This window comes from Gorilla gorilla, chromosome 1, assembly GCF_029281585.2.
Source record: "Gorilla gorilla gorilla isolate KB3781 chromosome 1, NHGRI_mGorGor1-v2.1_pri, whole genome shotgun sequence".
Classification (NCBI taxonomy): Eukaryota; Metazoa; Chordata; class Mammalia; order Primates; family Hominidae; genus Gorilla; species Gorilla gorilla.
This window is the reverse complement of record NC_073224.2, coordinates 128295817-128317567: the sequence shown is the minus strand read 5'-3', so window position 1 is coordinate 128317567 and position 21751 is coordinate 128295817. Positions and strand designations below refer to the sequence as shown.

Here is a 21751-nt window from a genome sequence, read left to right as displayed (position 1 = left end):
GTTCTCTTTCTCCAGGGTTAATATTGTTTCTCAGTTGTGCCAATCAGCTTTGCTCCCCCTGTCCACCACATTGGCCCCCTGGACTAGGAGAGCTCCCCACTTATACCCCACCCCATCAAGTGCCCCTCTTAAGCGGGAGCTACTGGTTGGGGTGAGCCCAGGGTGGTCGAGTGTGTACAGGGCAGGTGCCTCAGGTCAGGTGGGGAGGGTTCGGTGTGCATAGGTGGCATGGGTGGACTACACTTGAACTAGCTGAGCTCTCCTCACCAAAGTGGAGAGAAGAATGGGGACCTTGATGTTGTAGCTTCCACACATCCCTATTCCCTTTCCCTCCCTTTCCTCCTTGCTTTTACCTAACAAGAGCTAAGTTAACAGTTTACCTAACAAGATCTAAACAGTCAGGGACTGTTTAGACAAAATTCTTCCCAGCTCCCATCTTCCCAGCATCCCAGCTTCTTGGAGGCAGGAGTTCCTCGCGCAGTCCCAGCAGGAGGGACCAGGCCTGGGAGCCTGACTCAGTTTCCCATTTCTTTGGAGTAGGGAGCCCCACTCCATTAGTCAGCCTGAGGCTGTTCCGCAGAGGTCTAGAGCCCCACTATGGTGGGGGAAATGCCCAATATGAAGGTGCCCATAGCAGCAGCTGTCCCAAATGGTTCTTGTCTCTTTGCCACCCTCTCCCTTGTCACCTCAGTACCTGCACCCAGAAACACATCCTTCTGAAGGTGAGGTGAGGGTGGGGAGCCCAGCTGCTTTGGCTGGTCAGTTTTCCTAGGGGCAGAGCATGGTAGATTTTGAAGGGGTAAAACTAAATATCTTTAATAAGATACCTGGGTATTTGGGTGTTTGGAGTAGGGGGGTGGTCAGGGGTGGGATGTGCCTGCTAGTGGCTGAGGCACCGACTTCCCTGTGGTCATACTCCACACCATGGGCTCTCTTGAGCCTTCTAAATTTGCGGGAGTTCAGGACTAGATTAGCCCTCAGAGGAAACCACATAGATGTGCCTCAGCAGTGTCTGTGTGTGTGTGTGTGTGTGTGTGTGTGTTAGGACCTTCTCCACGAAGGTGCTGCTGTGTCTCCATCTCAGGAGGCCAAGATAGACATTCTCCTCACTTGAAAGTGGACAGCACGGTTGGTCCAGACCCCTGGGCCAGCAGTAATGGGCAGAGGTGGGGGTGGGTTTGAGGACAAGGCCTGCAAATGTGGGTGCGGCTGCATTTAAATGATTCCCAGACTGTGTTTGGTCTTCAAACTGGGTACCCCGCCCCCACACATCCTTCAGCTCCATGGAAGATACAGGAAGTGTTGATGTAATTGGGGAGATCTCAAACGCACCCACCCACCCTCCCATCCACATACTCTGCCTCGTCTGCGCAGGGCTCCCAGTCAAGGGCAGGCAGGCACACACCAAGATGATACCCAATGCATCCAGGAGGACCCTCTCCCATCCTGCCTGGTCTCTGCCTGGACCCTCATGGCCACAGAAACTAGGCTGAGAGTGAGGCAAGCACACTTGCATGTTGTAGGGATGATAATCCCAGCAGGCAAGAAACAAGTGAAAACCATCAGTGTCTGTCAAAAATTTTATTTTTTTCATATCACACAGAATGATGTTAAAATAAATCCCCAGTAATATATATTTATATACTTATTTACTTGTGTCAATATTTACAAAAGACTGTGGAGCTCTATGAAGTCTATGTACACCCATGATCAGGTGGACAGGCAATGTTCATTGAGGCACATATGTACACATATATGTATAACCTATGTACAAATATCAGACCCTACTGACACAGGAACTCTCAGCTGCAGAAGTCCTGGGTGGGGCAGTGTTGGTGGGGCTGAAAGCTTCCAGAATATGTCAGCAAGAATGATAATATCAATACATCCTGTGCAATGTAGTTACAGCTGGTGTCTAAATTTTCACGAAGCAAACCAATAGTTAAATGACTCCCAACTCCCATGAGTCTTCCCCACAAGTCCTGCTCCGCCTTCAGCTCTCATTGGTCCCCAGCCTCTTATCACCATGGAGATCCCAGTTCCCTTTCGGCATCATCCTTACGAAGCTTTACCATCAGCCTTGGAGTTCCTTCTGCTATTGATCCCAAGGAGGCTTATTTATCTACCTCTTTGAGTTTTCAGCAATTATTAGAGACAGGTCATGGGAGGGCAGCTGAAGATTCATGTACAAGCAGCAAGGAAGCCAGTGCAAACCCTAACTGGAGTCTGTGCTGCATGAGCCTAAGTGAGCGGCGGCCATTTCCTCTCTCTCTCTCTCTCTCTCTCTCTCTCTCTCTCTCTATATATATATATATATATATATATATATATACACACACATATATGTGTGTGTGTGTGTATATATATATACACACATCACACACAATAGAAAGTCTCCAGAGGCAGCCTATATAAGCACATAAGCACACAGGTCTGGAAGAGGAAATAGCATCCTTCACTCATGAGCTTTACAGCTATGTCCCTGATGAAAACTAGAGAATCTTCCTTGATTGCTGGCACCATTAATCTCAACTGTTCCAAGATTATCCTTAGTGGAGAGAGGGGTGCAGGGATGCAGAAAACCAGGAAGAGGCCAATTTGGCTGGGGTATTGTTTGCTCAGCAGGCTAGAGCTTGATCATGGGACTTTCCAGCTTCCTGGGGCCCTTCAAATGAAGGAACCATCCAAGCACGACAACAAAAGGAAACTGGGTCGCTGGATCCCACGTGAAGGCAGAACTGGGGCAAGCACAGAGCATGTTCAAACCCTCAGGAGCTGAGACTCACCCCCGCCAAAGCCAGCCAGGCCTCTCTTCTTGCTTTTCTATCCCATTTCTTAGCCTGGAGCTGATGTGCTCCTTTCCAGCCCCAACTGGCAGGTCAAAGTCCTTGCCCTACACTTCATAGGCTAAAAAGGCAATAATGTTAGCAGCTGACATGGAAATTGTTTGGTAGCAAAGTGTGCCCCTGAATATTCTCTTCCTCCCAGCTCCTCCTATTGCTTTCTCTAGCAGCCCAGAGCATTTATTCACTCATACAAACAAGGCATTTGGTGTCTAGGGAATCATTTTCAAGGAGAAGCAGGGCTTAGAGGCCTCTCACAGAGACTCAGAAAGACACCGGACTGAGTCCTCTGGATAGCTACCAAGGGTCCTAGCACACAGCCACATCTACATTGCCCTCAATGATCTAGATGTTGCAGTAGCTGTCCACATTATTACATAATCATGCCCTGTGCATCCATCAGTGGAATGATGCAGGGAGTTCTCAGCTGCAAACTCATCTGGAACATATTAGACTATTTTAGGAGTGCAGAGGAGCACAGAAAGTTATATCTATTTCCATGCTGAGGTTCATGAAGTACAAGAAGTAGCCATCCAGACAGGCCACCTCAACTGCCTCAGTGCACCAGCTGGTCATGCCAAGTCTGGGTTATGGGCTTCTGCTGCCTGATCACAACTAACATAGCCAGACTGGAGGGCTTCTGTGGGTGTGGGGAGATGGCAGACACCCCTGCACCACTTCAATTGCTTCAGATACAGTGAAAAATCCCTCCCACTCCCATCCAGGTAGAAAGCCAACAGTCAAATGCAAGAGGTGAGGCTGAGAGAAACTGTCTTCCATGGATCTAACACACTAGCAGGCAAGAGGGAGAATGAGAGCAGGTTTTAGCTTGCATCCAGCTGTTTCTTGAGTGATGTGTACAGCTTACCCCCAAAGAGGCAACTGAATTTCAGCTGCTCTAATACCCACACCCTCAACTTAGGTTTAGTCATAATAAAAAACGGAATGGATTTGTTAGTTCCATTGATTGCCACAAACCTCACCTTCTGTGTGGCAGAGATGTGCTTTAGTTCTTCATTGGAATGTTACTTTCAGATCTCACAAACCTCAAACCTAGGGCACCACCAATGACAAAGAGAATGCTAAATAGATAAATCCTTTGCCAGGTCTTCAAGCTTTCCACTCCCCTCGAGTACAAAGTTTGGAATAACTTTTCTGATCCTCAGTGATGAGGTTATAGCCAACCAGGGCAGACAGAAGAAAGGCTAAAGCACCTGGCTGTTAGATCAGACTTCCCTTTTATCCCTGAGTCAGGCAGCCACCTGGGAGGGAAAGGAAAGAGGTGATCCTGTAGCCTGTTCTTTTTTTATGAAAGATCTGCCTTCTAGAGAGGTCCCTAAGCAGAAAAAAAAGAGAGTAGAACTGGAGAGGTGAAAAGAATGCAAAGGAGGTCATTCAAAAAATGCACATAAATGCAGTTTATTCCTTGGATTGCCAAATTTATTCCACATAAGTGAAACTAAGGAGATTGGTCAATGTATAATTCTATAATTTAAAAATAGTATACATATATACATATACTATATATATATATACACACATAAATATATGTATATATGGAAAACCTCTAAAAACTCAGGACCAATTAACCAAAACCTTGATTGACAAGAATTATGTTTTCTTACTATCCTTTCAGTAGAAAGAGGCAAATGACAGCAAGGGCTCTGATGAGCCAGGATGTGCCCCAGTGGCCCATTTCCAGGCCTGTCTTGTAGCCAGCAGCCATTCAGCCTGTCTCTTTGGTCTTCTCCACCTATGTCCACTACTGTACAATAAGCACTGAGGTTTACAATGTTGACCCTGAGCAAGGCAAGGTCCCTGTTATCTTCAAACACTCTACTTAACTAAGGCAGGAAAGTTATGCTAACCTACTTAGGAAATATTTTTCTCAATAACAAAGGTTGAACCAGACATGCTTTCCCATTCCCACTCAAATAACCAAAATTGCAAAGCAACCAGGATGTTCCTGTCCCTGAGGTTTCCCCATCAGTTAACTGAGGTTTTGCTGTACATATGTGTATAGAGCAAGGTAGATCAAAAAAGAATGGAATGGGACCCTGGGGTTGCCAGCCTTCCCTGATTGTCCAGTCTGAACATTTAACCTCACAGATGTTAGGAAAGGGGACTCTTCTGAAGCCCCTGGCTATGTGTGCAAATATTTGTGCAGCTGCACACTCTAGCGGGTGGTAGAGTCTTTATTTCACTAATGTCATGCCCTAACCACCCAAACTTCTATCCCTGTAGACTTCTACTGAAACCCACAAGAACCTGCTTCCTTCTGCAGCTCTCACGGAGTCCCTTTGGTTGAGCACGTCAGCTTATTTTGAAAGAGAGTCAGAGGGCAATTCCCAAATCTGCCCAGGCTACTGATCCCAAGTGCAAACCTCCAGGCCACATTCCCTCAGCATCCGTCTCCCTGGGGAAGGGAGAAGGGGCAGCAAAAGGATCAAGTAATGGCTTTTAGTGCATGGAAATGATCTTCTGTAATGGCTCAGGATGCCTTATTCTTATCTATTGGGAAGTGCTTTCGTGTAGGCTTCCATTACATCTGCCAGACTGAGGGAAAGTCAACAAAATGGGCTGAAAAGGTCACACAAACTTAGGATTTTCATGCCTAGAGGTTGTAAGGATGCTGTATGACAGCAGGCAGAAATGGGGAGACAGATGGAGAGGGGACAGAGACACACATGGAGACAGAGAGGTACACACATGGAGACAGAGAGTTGCACACAGGAAGGAGACAGTGACAAAGCCCTCTCACAGGCCTTCCTTGTGCATACACTGCATCTTAGCATATGTGTCCATTCCAGAAGGAGGTCAGATCTCAAGAGGACAGGAGTCATGCGAACACGTGGGAAGAAGAAGAAACTACAGAGACTGTGAATGAGCCCCCAGAAGTCAAGGGCATTATCTGATAATCCAGGTACTATCTATCACTTTTCAGTCCTGAGAGCAAGATTTTGAAGGAGCTATTGCTAAAGAAAACAGTCACTATTTATTTTATTGCACTTTTCCTCTTTAAAAATATTCAAACACAAACTATGAGAGATGAAGCTGAGATTTGGTGGGAAGGGAAGCAGAAAGAAAGGAAAAGTAAACTAGGTTAGTTTGAGGAAGAGAACCTTCCTGCATGTAGGGGAGCCCCTACCTCCATCTGTCCCTGCTGGTTGCTTTGATAGGGGAACAGGGTTGGACTCAACAAGGGCTAAGTCTGAAGATATAGATGATGGTCACAATAGCTACTGAGAGAGCTCCCAGCATCCCCCTCTCTGCGCGTTGGCTCAGGTGACTGATGATGTTAATGAGGTTAAGGTCATGAGTTCAAACCTGGCAATGGATACCTTGCCAAGGCTAGGGGAACCTCCATTGTGCAACCAAGGAGCACCATGGATATTATAGCCCTCGCAGACGAGGCGGCCATCACCCACATACAAGTTATTATGACAATGGGCCCCAGGAAAGCTCTGGGGAGCAGAGCTCAGCACCATCATCCCCTCTCTTGAGTAAACAAGTCAAAGCACTGTGCTCCCCTGCCTGACATAGGGGTAGTGGTGCCACCTTTATATGCAATTTGCACACTGTTCTATAGTTTCCTTAGGGAGGAGTCAGCCTCTATGACTCTACTACTGTGGGCAGTGCTGAATCCCCAGCCTGAGGAGCTTCAGAGGGTGCTGTCCTCTCTCCACATGGGTTGATACTGATAGAGTCCTCACTATAATATAGTGAGAGATCCAGGAAGAATAGGTAGGACAAGCTAGTCCTGGGCCCTCCCAACACGGAGCAGCAACGTGAACACCCAGGCTGGGGTCTCAGGCCATCATAGCTTCCATGGGAGTCCTTTCCATACTAGGCTAATGCAATCTAGAGGCACACTCCCGTGGGGCCCCTTTTAAAAGGCTAACCTCATGGTGACATGCCAACACTAGCCTCAGAAACACAGGTGAGAGGGACAGAGGCAAGCAGAGAAGAAGAGAGCATGTCAAATATCACTGAAGTTTCAGAAAGCACAGAGCCTTACTTATTTTCTTAATTAAATGTTGGCTCCTAAAAAGTTTACTCTGAAATTTGACCCACTCAGCCACTCTCTCTTCCTGACAATCTCTCCACCTTTCCTGGGCCTCTTCCTTTTCGGTCTCCTGAAAACTCCAAGTTTCTTGAAAATGAATCCACAGAGGCACTTGATGAAGCCAACAGGAATGGTACCTTGACCTGGAAACACAAGTTTCCAGCAATGCACAAGTTTTGGACCCATATGTCCATTCCCTACTGTTGTTACCTTTTCTGTAGAGACTGGGAGCTGCGACCATCACTGGAAGGGAGGGTGAGACACAATGGGATGGCTGCAGGAACAGAAATCAGGAGTGAGACCTGATCCAAAGCCTGACTGCAACTCTTTACTTCCGATGTAGGTGAAGCCTTTGCTAAAATGCACTCAGCTCTCAGCTAGTCCTACTTAGGGGAAGAACCGGCTCCAAGAGTAATCCAAAATGGTGGGTAATCTTAGAAAGTATTTAAATATGGCCTTAGAATATAGGATAAAGTCAGGCCCTCTAAAAAGTGTTAGCTTGTTTAGCCTTAGATGTATGTTCTTAATCACTTTTTACTTAAGCTGAACTGGGTTGCATAGCAATTGGATGGGAGGCAGGGCATCCAGGGGAGCCCAACAAGAGGGAAAGGAAGAGCGTGCCCGGGATTGAACACACCCAGAGGGGAATCAGGAGCTGGCCCCTTTGGGCTTATGCACAAGAGCAAGTGAAATGCCACAAGCAAGTAAAGGTGGCTCATTTTAAGAGACAGGTCTCTATAGGGTCTCAACTTCGTGACCGTGCCCCCAACAAAGCTGCAAAGGATGGAAGGGCAATAAAATCTGTGGGCTTAGAGAATGTTGGGGACATCTTTACCCTGGTCCTGGGCTCAAGATCCTGCAGTTTCTTGAGCCATTACTGCTTTTAAGAGAATAGGGCTGAATCTGGAGATGCCAGGTGCTGGGAGAAGGGGAGCCTGGGCTATTGGGTTGTCTGTGTGGATTTGCTGGAAGGAAGGAAGGGTCATGGCAAGGAGGCCTATATTAGGCTACCAGCAGTCCCAGGTACTTTCACATCCTGCACCCAGGTTTCTGGTGTGAGGAAGGTGAATTGGTAGAGACCCCATGCAATTCCTGGTCTTAGTCAGATATCTGCTTGATGTGGTGGCCCATCCTCCTGCTTGAAACCTAGGAGTTACTTCTCAGGAGTGAAATCTGGTAGTGAGAAAAAAGAATAGAGAAAGAGATTCCTTGAAAGACCCTGGGGGATATAGACACAGGCCAGGCAAAGGTGATTACATCTGATCTTTTGTTTGTGCCTGTTAATTCATAGCTCTGGGGGCAGGGCAATGGGTCTGAGTATATGTCGGCATTTCATGTGTATTGTGCGATATTTTTGGGCATGTGTGCTATGTATCTTGTATGCCTATTATAAGTTAATGCATAGTGTATATATACTGAGTTTGTGTGTATTTTATGTGTAGAAACAATGGTAAAGTAGCCTGTGTGTATCTTATATGCATATGCATTTTGTCCATGTAGTTTTTTTATGTATTTTGCATCTGAGTTTCAGGTTGTATATTTGTATGTGGTGTATGTTTGTCTTTTGTGTATGTTCTATGTAAATTCTATATCTGTGCAGAGTGTGCATTTTATATACAATTATAACCATATATCTTCTGTGTTTGCTTTTATGTTAACCTGGTCTGTCTGTATTTTGCACATGTTACATGTTTTATGTTTGTGTGTGACAACAGTGTACGTATTTTGTGGTGAATGTGCATGACTGTATGTGAACATTTTAGAGTCCTGGGCCAAGGACACTGTGATAAGATATCTATCCCTGACCTAGGCCTCAGATATGGGTTGCTTTACCTTCTATTTTCCAAAGATCTGTGTCCCTCCCACCCCATGCCTTGGAAATTCAGCACCGCCTCCCACGAAGGAGAGGAAGAGAAGCACAGAGGCTTTGTGCTGGGCATGGGATGCCCTGCAGATACCTGGGGATGTGGGTGACCAGGCACTAATGAGCACCCTGGGCCTAGCACCCTGAGCTGGTGCCCCATGCCCCAAGACAACTGTAGGTGCTAACTAGGCAGCAGTGAGGCCTGGGCTGGAGCCACCCCTGCATAGCCCGACCCCTGCAATTCACTGTTTGGGAAAATTAAGCTACTCTGTCAAAAGGCAAAGACGCCCAGTGTGGTGAGTTAAAAGCCCCCTACCTGAAGCCATTTCAGGGTCAACCTATTGTCTACCTTTAGGCCGTGCAGTGCTCATTTGCACTCTACTTCTTCTGGGGGGTGGGAAATGATTCTTTACCCATCCTTTGGTTCTTTTTAAAAAGCAGCTCTGGTTGCCAGTTTAATGGGGAGAGAGTTTGGGTCTGGAGATCAAAATGATGCCTTTGGATCATCTAGGGACTCCATCACTTAGTCCCGGACTTCAGACATTTCCACATAGAGGAGGCTCCCTTTAGGTCCAGATCAGAGGAATTTGGTCCCAGGGAGTCCTACTCCTTGGTGTCCTTGGTTTCAAAGCAGGGGATCCATTCTGGCTCTTTAGGGAAAGGTTTGTGAAAGTGACGGATGCAGAGCCAAATGATAATAAGATCCAAGTGGCAAGGGAAAAGGTGAAAATGGAGATGATGAACAGGATGAACTGTAGAGAGGAGGCCCGGGGTGGGTCTGGCCCAGGACAGCTGGAACTGTGAGGGCCACAGGGCCCTTGTGCACTCAGTAAGACAAGCTTCAGCCATGGGAACTGAAGCTGCAGCACATGGAGGGCAGAAAGACAATTCTAACGTCTAGGAATCCATGGATACCGGAGTGTCTGAGGCAATGGCAGCAAACCCAGGCCCAGTGGGGTTACCAACGAGACAAATTAACCCGTTAGGCCTCTTAGACAGCCAACCCACCAAGCAGTGGATTTGCTCCTGAACCTGAACTCCAGAAAATGAATATATATATATATGTGTGTGTGTGTGTGTGTGTATATATATACATATACACACATCTGTATGTATATATATACACCCTAGTGCACATAGTCAAACACATGCATAAATTGCCCTGTGTCAAAAATATTGCATAAGCTTGTACAATGTTCAAATGCAATTTCTTTTCTATCACTAGCTAGGTAGAGGAACGCGTGAAAGAGAGATACTCGATATACATTTATATACACTGGATCCACAGACCTGCCTGTCGTCAGGACCAGATGCCCTGGTCCACTGTACAGTCATGCCCGCGACTAGGTTAATTCCTAAGGTGCAGTCATGTGAGGTGTTCAGATGCTGCCTTCCCTGCTTACTCTTCTGGCTTTGCAGAGGTCTGCATTCCTGTTTAGAAGAACAGGGATAGGTAGGCTGGGGGGCCAGAAGTTTTAGTTCCATTCCAAATAGTCTATTTTTTTCCCCTGATGGAGGGATTTTGCCTTCTGATGGGAAAAAAACCCCTAGTTCAAGACCATTTCAAGCCTATTAATACTCTAAATATTAATACTGTGTAGGCTACTAGGAAAATAGGTTATCTCCTGTGTTTTAAATATTGAGATTCATGCAACAAACACCCATGCATCTCTATTGCATCACTGGTAAATTTCACTGCAGTGTCAGTGTAGCTGGGCCACATCAGTAGGAAAGCAGATGTCTGCAAACTCCAGTAAGAAACCAGACATGTTTTTGTGACCCTGGAGCCTGCAAAAATGGTGAAATCAGAGGCTTAGAGGTCTGTTGGTTTGTTAGCTTCTCCCCATAGGCCTAAGGGAACAAATGTGAAACTTGACAACTCATATTCGGTCATACTAACTGTCCCTCCCCCGGGCTTCCCTCACATCGACACTGCAGAGAAAAAGCAGAATGCAGCATTTTCCGTTATGAAACACAAGCCTCCAGAGCATCTACTTGGCAACTGCAATTCACAAACTCCAGCCTGTGACACAGAAAGTAATTCCAACACACAGGACTGTGTGTTCTTTTCAATGCAAAAATGAGTATGACCTTTTGAACAAACACCAGCTATTTAAAGCTAAGCCATGATTGTATTCCTCTGTGAAAGCGCAGGTGGGCTCAAATAAGGTGGTGGGATGGCGGGGAGGGGAGTGCATCTCTTGGATGTTGTGTGCATTTCATTAGGAAGGAATGATGGCACTGATATGGTGCACTGTGTATGGGATATGAGGTGGCCTCAACGTGTCTATCTGAAATCCTAGCTTGATAGGTGACCCCCGTCTTTGGAAGTTCATAAGCCGGTGATGAGGATGTGCATGAAAGCCATGATAGATATTCTGTGTTCTAAATCAAAAGTCAAAAGATCAAAAGTCACTTGCACAACTATTGCTTTCCATGCAGAACCAGATACACACTGTAGAACACACTGACTACAATGCAGGCTATTATGCAACATCTGCATTAGTTCCATTGAGCTGTGAGTATGGTAATAGGTTTCAATCAGACATCAGTTAACATTTTGGTAATATTCACATAGTTTGTGTTAGCCAAGGTACAGTTGGCTGTTTTCAAGTTTTCCTCTCTAAAGTCCTCATTACTGTTATTTACCCCCTCCTGGATCTCCATGTAATCAGACTTACTAATGGTAGAGGCACTTCTACTTTTCTTTAGGTCAGGGGAGGATGGGATCTTTGGACAGCTTGTCACTTGCAAGTATTGGGCCTGTTCCTCTCCCTCTGTCTCCCGGTGGTAGAAGTAGTTGAAATTGGACACAATGACAGGGACCGGTAAGGCAATAGTTAACACACCTGCAATCGCACATAGGGAACCCACTATCTTTCCCCCAATGGTAGTCGGAACCATGTCTCCATAGCCTACAGTTGTCATGGAGACGACTGCCCACCAGAAGGCATCTGGGATGCTGGGGAACTGGGACTCTCGCTCATCGGCCTCTGCAAAATACACAGCACTAGAGAAAAGGATGACCCCTATGAAGAGAAAGAATATCAGGAGGCCCAATTCTCTCATGCTGGCTTTGAGGGTCTGACCTAGAATCTGGAGACCTTTGGAGTGTCTGGACAACTTGAAAATCCTAAAGACTCTTACCAACCGGATGACACGGAGGATGGCCAGTGACATGGCCTGCTGGCCTTGCTGAGCGTCCTCTGGCTTCTCAGCCAACTCTGTCCCCAGGGTGATGAAGTAGGGGATGATGGCCACAATGTCAATGATGTTCATGATGTTGGTGAAGAAGCCGGCTTTGCTGGGACACGCAAAGAACCTCACCAAGAATTCAAAGGAGAACCAGATGATGCAGAGTGTCTCTACAATGAAGAAAGGGTCTGTGAAGGAAGTGGACTGCTGGTACCCGATGGTGCTGTTGGAATAGGTGTGGAAGGTCACCCCACTACCATGCATGTCTTCATTCTCATCCCGGAAGATGGGCAATGTTTCCAGACAGAAGCTGACAATTGAGATCAGAATCACCATGACAGACACAATAGCTATAATCCTGGCAGGCCCTGAGCTCTCTGGGTATTCAAAGAGAAGCCACACTTGTCTCTGAAACTCATTTTCAGGCAGAGGACGCTCTTCCTCCTTGATGTAGCCTTCATCTTCCCGAAACATCTCCATCGCTTCTTCTCCCAGCTCATAAAACCGAATTTCTTCAGAGAATATATCTAAGGGCACATTCACAGGTCGCCTCAATCGGCCCCCTGACTGGTAGTAGTACAAAATGGCATCAAAGCTAGGGCGGTTCCGATCGAAAAAGTACTCATTTCGGAGGGGGTCAAAGTACCTCATTCGTTTCTTTGGGTCCCCTAAGAGGGTCTCTGGAAACTGGGCTAAGGTCTTTAGCTGGGTCTCAAACCGCAGCCCTGAGATGTTGATCACCACCCTCTCACAGCACTCGTGGTCTGCCTCTGGGTCATAGGTGTCCTGTGGGTGCCCAGGGAGGGCAGCAGCCTCATCTGCTGGGTCTCCGGTGGCCACTGTCATAATTGGGACTGAGAGAAGCACCTCACGCTATGCCTTTCAGCTGCCTGGTGGCAGGGAGCTCAGGGTGCTGCTACTGGCCCCAGGAAGCACAGGAGCATTGGCCTGGTCTCCTGCAGGAGAGCCCCGAGAGCTCTCTGAGAGCTGGAGAGACAGCCTCGCTTGGCTGAAAGACAGAGGCAGTTATTGACATGAGGCTACTCAGCATTGGCAGCCTGACCTGGGTTGCCACTTTTTGTCTCCCATCTCTCAGCCAAGAGTTCAGACACATGATCACCACCACCACAACGACAAAGCAAAATTTACTTTCACCTTGTAACTTGTCTGGGGATCAGGGGGAGCAGGTAGCAATCTCTCCAGGAACCTCTGGAATGCCCTGCATTGGGGGAAGGTGGCTGGTACAGGCCCGCTTGTACCACACAGGCTTCATGGAGCATAACCCCATGCTAATAGGTTAAAAGTGGACCCTCTCCCAGGTGCTGCACTAATGTCTCAGATACTCATACCCAGGGAGGTATTCATGGTTGGGGATCTTGGGCCTGGGTCTTTCTCATTGGCCTCCACCCCAGTGATTCTACACAAGGCTGTTATTAAATGATAGATTGATTTACCTGACCAGAGACGTGAAGCTCTCTTCCTTGCAGAGCTGATCAGATGCTGCAGGAATCTGAGATGCACAAACAGGCAGCCCAACTCCTCATCACGTCTTCTCACTCGAGCTAGAAATAATGGTGAGTCATTCTGGGCAGAAGGGCAGACTCTGGGTCCTGGAGGTGAGCTCTAGGACTGGGCTGGGCTGGAGGGGCGGTGAGGTGCCTGGCCAGGGGCATGCGGGACTTGAAGACAGCCGAGCATGGGCCTGGAGCCTTTTGAAGGAAGGAGGCAAGATGCAAAGCTCAGCAAAAGCTGGAGTCCTGGCTGTCCTCAGGAGGTGTGACGTTGCCTGGAAAAAAACAGCAGCAAGGTGGAACCAGGGCATTTGAACCAGCTGGTGCCAAGATTTAGGAGGGTCTGGCAGCTTCCCTCATGGGAGGTAACAGGCCCCCATGCCCATCCTCTATTCTGATGCCAGGCCTGAGGACTATCCCTCAGCCTCCTTGCCTCTTCTGGGCAGGCTTCCCATCAGCTTGAAGCACTTTCTCCCAGGGAGCAAGACTCAGGCTTAGCTGGGCCTGCCTTCTCCAGGGGCCTCCCTGGGTTGATCCAGGTTGCTAGTCCCCAGCTGCTCTCAGGAAGGACTCTGGAAGAAGCACTCCTACCCCCAAATGTCAGGACACAGCAGCTCCCAAGAGGAGGGCTTAGCTCACTGCAGCCTGTCTACAAGCTCTGACCTCAGCCAGTCCTGGAAAAGAAGCACCCCACCCCCCAGCACACACAGACTCCTTCAGAGCGCATCTAGGGAGACCCCACACAACAAAGTCTCCACTGTACGAAAACTGGATGAACTTACTCTCCCTCCGGGATCCCTGGGCCGCAGGCCTCCCTCTGAGCCGGGTGGCATTTGAGCTGGGCAGGCGCTCGACCACTGATTTCTCCCCCAAGAGAAAATCCCTCACATCTCCTCGGCAGGGAGCACAGAACAAACGCTCAGCCTGCCTAGCTGCGAGGCGGCTTGGCAGCAGCGAGAGGGGGAGCCTGGAGGAAGCCGGCTTCCGGACTGGCCCCCTGCCGACCCAATCCCGCCGGCCCCAGGGCGGGGAGGGGTCTGGGCCCTCTCCCCATCGCCCCGGGCTCCGGCCGGCATTCCGTTCGGCGCACTCAGCGCTCGCCTCCGCGCAGAGGACCAGACCCTCCCGCTGGCCGCGGCCGCTAGCGCCACCTTAACCCCCTCCTGCCCGCGCGGTCGGCTCCTGCTGCGGGCCCGAGCGCAGCTCAGCTCTTAAGCCCCCGGGGTCCAGCCGAGGGACCGCCGAGGCTCAGTCTCCAACCCAAAATCCCGGAACCTGATCTCTGGGGGTGGGGAGTAGCCTGCGCCAGGCTGTCGCCCCAGATCTCAGCTTCCTTTTAAGCGCGGGGGCTCGGCGGCAGCCCACGGCCCCAGAGAAGGGGAAAGCCCTCTCTGCAGCAAAGCCGTTTGTTATTCTGTGCCGAAGAGGCGAACGCAGCCCGGCCGTCCCAAGTGGTTCAGGTCCTACCAACCCGCGCTATTTACCAGACATGGTTATGCCAGCTGCACTTCCCACCACCCACCAGCTCCTCTCCGTGCCCTCCGCCCCGCGCCACGCAAACCCCAGAGGGTCCCGAGCCCATTCTGTGCACTCTTCTTGAGCAGGGTGCAAGTTCCCCTTGATCTGCCCGTTCTGGGACCTGCCGAGCAGACGGCAGTGGTCGGCAAGGGCTTGCCGCCGCGGACTCAGCCCAAGCCTGCTGCGCTGCAGGCTGCGCCGCCGGGTGCCCCGCAGCCCCTCTGGGCGCCGCAGCCGGGCAGGGAAGGCAGCACGCGCCGCGCAACGCCCCGACACGGATTTACCCTTCCGGATGGGCACCGGGGCCTCCATGTTCCTGGGTTACGGCCAGCGCCGGCAGAACCCCGGCAGCGGGCGGCGGCGGGGTGCGGGCGGCCAGCCGGGAGCCGGCTCTGCAGTCCCGCGGGCGGCGCGTACGGAGCTCCCGGCCGCCGCCCGCAGCCGCACCGCGCCACGCAGCGCCGCACCTGGCTCGACGGCGAACTCGAATTAAAGGGGCCGGCGGGGGCCGGGGCCGGGGCCGGGGCCGGGGCGGCAAGCTGCCCTCCGCGGCCACCGAGCTCGTCACCTCGTTGGGCCCCCGGGCCTCAGCCCCCGCCCCGCGAGGAAAACATTCTTAGGCAGAGCCCGGCTTACTAACCAGAACCTCCAGGAGAGCTCAGCTGGGTGCTGCCGGGCGGGGGAGATGGGGGAGGGCAGAAGTTGAGGGGCGCTGGTGAGAGGCTCCTGCCAACGTAATGAAGTAGGCAAGGAGGAGATAATCAATAGCAGCTACCCCAGGCCCACAGCGGGATCCAGCCCCGGGGGAGACGTGTTGCCATTATTGTGGTGCCGCCAGACAGGATCTGCAGACCCCTTTCTTGCCCTTTCTCCCGCCAGCGCGACCCCTTCTCCAGATCGGCTTCCCACCTCCCTGTTACCCAGCAAAGATTTGGCTTCGCAGGGAAATGCAGCAGGTGCGGTCCGCAGTGTGGCAGAAACTCTTCTGCTGTGTTCGCCCCCACCGAGAGGAGCCGCAGGAACAGGCAGCACTGCAGGGCTGGCCCTCTCCACTCCCCGACTCCCTCCCCCAGGGCCCGGGCAGGGAAGGCTGGGGGACACGCCGCTGCCCTTGGGAATGGTCAGCTACTCACAAAACCGGCCCTCTGGCAGAACTTGCAAAGCCAGGTGGCCCACAGGGCTCTGAACTTAGGAGTGCAGCTTACAGCACCCTAGGTGGGCAGACGAGGATGCCCTTTGCTTTCGGGAAATGTGTGTGGGAGGCACAGCCTGCTTTCTGCCTAGATAGGGCATCCGAGAAGGTCCAGGGTGCTTTTGGGAGGCAGACGACAGCCTCAAGCCCCTGCTAGTTCTGTTCTCCAGGTCCCTGTCAGGGTCACCTAGACAGGTGTGCCAAACAGTGGTGGTTCCTTGAGATAAGACTGCGGTAGACACGGAGCTCTGGATTCAGAGGGGCTCTAGCACCAGGAAGTCCCCATTGGGCCCTCCCCCCTACCCTCCGGCCGGGAAACCCTCCTCTCTATGCGTGTACCTCGTGGGGAGAGCCCTGAAAGCCCATGAAGCGGGACTCCGGATTCTGGCGTTTCATCGTGGTAGTCTGTGAGGTGTGGTTGAAGACTGGGAGCCTGCCTAGAGCTGCAGGGGGTGGTCTGGGAGGGCAGTGACCTCCGTGGGCCCAAAGGATGACAGATGACTATAGAGAAGGGCTGGTATGGTTTAGAGCACCTTGAACCTGGCCTGTTAGTGTCCCAGTCAGTGAATGGCTTGGGTGTTTTGGAGGTAGTCAGATGGAAACGTAAATCCCTAACAGTTACTAGATAAGTTATTTCACTTCTCTGGGCACCAGTGTCCTCCTCTGAAAAATCAGGATGCCCCTAAGGGTGTGGTGAGGTTTTAATTGTTGAACGAGTTTAGCATCCAGCAGACACTGAATGCGTGACGATTTCGCTGCTCTGCTTCCTTGTGAAACTCTCCTCATAGCTCTCAGCTTCCAGCTTAGCTCTGGGGTGTTTCTCCAGGCTCCCAATCACCAGGTCCTTGTTGCCCCATTCCCTCTGCTTCCCAGATTGCCCCACCCTTTACTTTCCCTGAGATCTCACCATTCCCACCCCTCTACCAAATTGACCTCCAGTTCCCTTCCCTATATACTCCTTCTGAAAGCCTCCCCTGACCAGCACCAAGGGACTCTGTTTCTCCTATTTGGCACACTGGGTTCTCGTGTCATTTAAAGTCAGATAATCCTGTGTGGCCAAAGTCAGATACTCTATCCATCTGATCATATGTATACATTTCCTTTGCCTTCCTTCTTGAAAACAGAAGCTGTGGACAGAGAAAAGCCCTTGAAGGAAAATCAATCGTCATAATTGGTGACATGGGCTTACCATGTGTCAGACCCTGTGCTAAGCACTTCTAACCCAGGGCAACATTTAATTCTCACAGCCCTAGAAGTTAATGTATACATTAGTACCATTTCATTGGAAAGGAAATGGAGGCAGTGAGAGGTGAAATCACCTGCCCGAGGTTAATAAGTGGTGACTCTAGGACTGGAATTAGGTCTTTGTGATTCCAGGACATGTGCCCTTAGCCCCCACACAATACTGTACAGGTGGAATGAGCAGCTCTTGAATTTCATTTCCCTCTTTGAGATCTTCCTCTGACCTCTGCTTCTATTTTGTGACTTGGCCTCAGGGGTATGTTGTCCTGTCTCTATCCTTTAAACTTAAATGTGAACAATGACAAAAAAAGAAATTAACTGAAGAAGGGGGAAGAAAAAAGAACCATCATAACAGTTGTTTAGGCACATTTCAGGGCTTCTGCCCTGAAAAGTGTCTGTCAGTACCTTGGTTTGGCAGTGCTGTATAGGAAAAGAACACAGGCCCTATTCCCGGCACTGACACTTGCTAGCTGTATGAACTTGAGCAAGTTACTGACACTCTCTGAGCCTCCTACTGTTCGTTTCCTAGTTGGTCGAATGGGAGAGCAAAGCTACTTTACAGGGTAGTAAGGACAAAATTAGCTATAAAGAATGGACAGCCAGCTAACTTAACTGAGCCCCCTTTCCAGTTCTATGGTGGGCTCCATTTCTTATTTTTGGCCACACAATAGCAGCCAGAGTGTCCTTTGATCCTTTCCCTGGGGCAGGGTGAAAATCCCCAAAGACCACTCCCTTCCCTTTGGTTTGGTTTCCTGCTTGCGAGCCAGGCCCTGCCTTCAGCAGAGGGAAGGGCTGTGGTGGCTGTCACAGTGAGTGACTGGTGACTACAGTCATCTTAAAAGAAGAGTTTATGACTGTGTATGCATACACACCCACACCCACACAGAGGGACTGGAGGGAGAATCTCTCAGTTCTTCCCATTTGTGAATCTTCTCAGGTGTCACTCCCAGGGAACCAGCTCCCCTTCCTGGCATGACTGCTGCCTCTGCTTGATGCTCCCCACCAGCCCATCCACCCATGTGCTGGCACAGTCCCCACTCACTCACAGGTAGGCAGGGCAGGAGGACACTGGGCTGACAGCCCTCCAGAGATCATTTGATTTAATCCTTGCAGCCAGCCAGTGGGAAAGATATCATTGTCTCTGTTTTGCAGATGAAGATACTGAAGCTCAGAGAGGACCAGGGTAATTTAGCTGGTTAGTAGTGAGGCTGGAACAGATCAAGACTGTGTGACTTTATAAGTCACCATGCCATTCTACTGCCCACTTTTACTGTTAGCTCAGTGCCAGGCCTCTGGGCTCAATTTCTGGTCTCAGGAACAGAGATTCCCCAGGGGTCGTCTCTCCTGGAGGCAACCCGACCTCACAGGCAATCTGGTTTAGAAGGGAGTTGGTGCTGGTGAGTAACTGTTCATACCTTAACTGAGGGACTTGAGGCAGTGGTGGTGCAAGACTCAGGACCCAAAGGCTCCCAAAGGGGAGGACAAGGCAAGGCATCTGACCAGGGCTGTGGTCTGTGTGACCCAAGCTCACTCACTTGACCTTTCTGTGTAGCAGTTTACTTATAAAATAGGTAGGACACTAGCCCCCCCTACCTCCTTGCTTCATAGGGCTTAAAGAGAGAATGAGGAAGGAAGGAAGGAAGGAAGGAAGGAAGGAAGGAAGGAAGGAAAGGGACCTTCATTGTTAGTGTGTGTTAACATCTCATTGGTTAGGACTACAGAGGAGAATACCCATGGAGGTGCATGGAGAAGCAAAGTCTGGTCAGTGTGGAACAGGACTCTGTTAATGTCACCGTTGTTGCTGATGTTGTGGTTGTGCATCTGCCTGACATTTGAGAACTTCCCTTGGAAGTGGCATGGGCCTCCACTCCAGCCCACTACTTACCTCCAAAGTCAAGGTCAGCCTCCTACAGGAAGGCTTCTCAGATTAACTTCAGCTGCCTCTAATGGGCCCCTTCATGGAGGCCTGGGCCTTGGCTCCTGTCTTGAATGAGCTGCTACACACTCATCCCACCACAATATTGGCTAAATAAAAGAATATGTTCTTTTATTACAGGGTGGCTCATGCCTATAATCCCAGTAACTTGGGAGGCTGAGGTGGGAGGATTGCTTGAGGCCAGGAATTCAATATCAGCCTAGGCAACATAGGCAACATAAGGCTCCACCTCTAAAATTTTTTTTTTTTAATTAGCTGGTCATAATAGCATGTCCCTGTAGTTCCAGCTACTCGGGAGGCTAAGTTGAGAGGATCATTTGAGCCCAGGAGTTTGAGGCTGCAGTGAGCCATGATTGTGCCACTGCACTCCAGCCTGGCAGACAGAGCAAGATCCTGTCTTGAAAAAAAAAAAAAAAAGGCTGGGTGTAGTGGTTCATGCCTGTAATTCTAACAATTTGGGAGGTTGAGGAAGGTGGATTGTTTGAGCCCAGGAATTTGAGACCAGCCTGGGCAACACGGTGAAACCCCATCTCTACAAAAAAATACAAAAATTAGCCAGCACGGTGGTGCACGCCTGTAGACCCAGCTACTCGGGAGGCTGAGGTAGGCGGATCAGCTGAGCCCCAGCGCGGTGGAGGTTGCAGTGAGCTGAGATTGCACCACTGCACGACAGTCTGGGTGACAGGGTGAGAACCTGTCTCAAATAAATAAATAAATAAAAGAACATGTTAAGGAATGGCTAATGAGGGTAGTCCCTCCCTCATGGTTTGGAGCTGCTGCTCTGGTTCAAGCAGTGTGTTCGTTGTCTTACCATAAGGCCCCCTGCTGCTAATACTCAAAGGCAGCACAGCAAGGTGGTGAAAGTACAGTCACGCGTCACCTAACGATGGAGACACATCCTGAGAAATGTGTCAGGTGATCTCATCGTTGTGCAAACATCGTAGAGTGTACTTACACAAACGTAGATGGCATAGCCTGCCACACACCCAGGCTATATGGTAGAGCCTTTTGCCCTAGGCTACAAACCTGTACAGCATGTTACTGTGCTGAATAGTGTAGGTGATTGTAACACACTGGTAAGAACATTCACCCAGTTGCCCAAACCAGAAGCCTGGATGTCCTTATCAACTGTCTTCTTCCTCCTTCACCCAACACACTCCACATGCAGCCAATCACTTGGCCTTGGTGTCTGTTTGCTTCTCTCTGACTCCCTCTCCCTCCCCACGCAGCCCTGGTTCAAGCCACCAGCAGGCATAGTCTGGGTCACTGCAACCCCTGTTGGTCCTGTCTTCAGACTTGTTCCCCTCTGGTCTCTTCTCCCCACAGTTGCTATAGAGACCCCACTAAAGTGCAGGTAGGATCTGTCACCTCTTCAACTCCTCATTGGTGCCCTGTTGCTAGGATCAACCTGCATTTCCTAAAAAGCGAGCAAAGCCTTTCATGATCTGCTGTTCCCCTGTCTTCCCTCTAAACCTCCATCCTGGAAGTCCACACTGGCATCACATTAAACTGCCTCGAAAGCTCTAACTGGCTTAAAACAGACAGGTCAGGTTAAGACTTGAAGTCAGACAGGCCTGGGGTGGAGCCCCTCCTCTACTGCTTGCCATTCACATGACCTTAGGTGGGGTGTTTTTCCTCTCTGAGTCTCAGGTTCCAATCTGTAAAATGGGATTAATAATGCCCAATGCTTGCTGTGAGGATTAAATGAGATAGTGTGCACAAGGTATTTATCTCAGTGACTTCCAGGAAGGTGTCAAGAAACGTGAGCTTCCAGATGGCTCCAGGTGTTTCTGCTTTGACTCCAGCAGCCCCCTGGCCAGAATGCCCTACCTTCCTCCTTCCCTGTCACTTCAATGACTTCTTCTGACACTCAACTTATGTCACATCCTCCACGAAGCCTTTCTTAACCCTCTTCCTGGTCTCCACCCACCAACAATATGCTCCGGACACAGACCTGTCACACCAGGTCCTGAGGGGCCTGTGTCCATCTGCACGTGGTCTTCCACTAGGTGGAAGCACCCTGAGGGCAGGGCCATGTCTCTTCTGCCCTTGCATACTGGTATCTGCTCCAGGCTGGGCACAAAGAAGCTGCCCTGGCAGTGTTTGTGAACCAGCAAACACCAGCAGATGCACGGCCTCTATGGTGCCCACAGCTTAACCGCCTCTCCTTGCCTTTCAGCCCCTAGACTTGGTGTCCTTAGAGGGCCCTCACTTCTGAAGAAACTTGAGTTGCCACAGGGCCAGCCAGGGGCTATTTCTGACTCCTGCCCAAGAGGCTGAGAGGGGTCAAGAGGGAAGACCAGCCTTGCACCAGTCACTACTACCAGGAGGAGGATGCACCAGGCAACCCCTGTATCAGAGGATAGCAGGGCAGGGAGGTGGGT

At 50.1% G+C, this 21751-nt stretch overlaps 1 protein-coding gene across 4 annotated transcripts; it reads right to left on the bottom strand.

Moving 5' to 3' along the window:
- Nucleotides 1-1566: 1566 nt before the first annotated feature.
- Nucleotides 1567-15988, bottom strand: KCNA2 (potassium voltage-gated channel subfamily A member 2). Of its 4 annotated transcripts, none has more exons than XM_019015718.3 (3): nt 15918-15988; nt 13423-13754; nt 1567-12977 (listed from the first exon to the last, which is right to left on the bottom strand). In XM_019015718.3, exon 3 carries the CDS (start codon nt 12812-12814, stop codon nt 11315-11317), a length of 1500 nt encoding a protein of 499 aa, XP_018871263.1. In that variant the 5' UTR covers nt 12815-12977; nt 13423-13754; nt 15918-15988; the 3' UTR covers nt 1567-11314. The 4 variants fall into 4 exon arrangements, with proteins under 4 accessions (XP_018871263.1, XP_018871197.1, XP_030857377.1 ...); XM_019015652.4 differs by lacking the exon at nt 15918-15988 and adding an exon at nt 15638-15903; XM_031001517.3 differs by lacking the exon at nt 15918-15988 and adding an exon at nt 15282-15584.
- Between the last annotated feature and the right edge of the window lie 5763 nt (nt 15989-21751).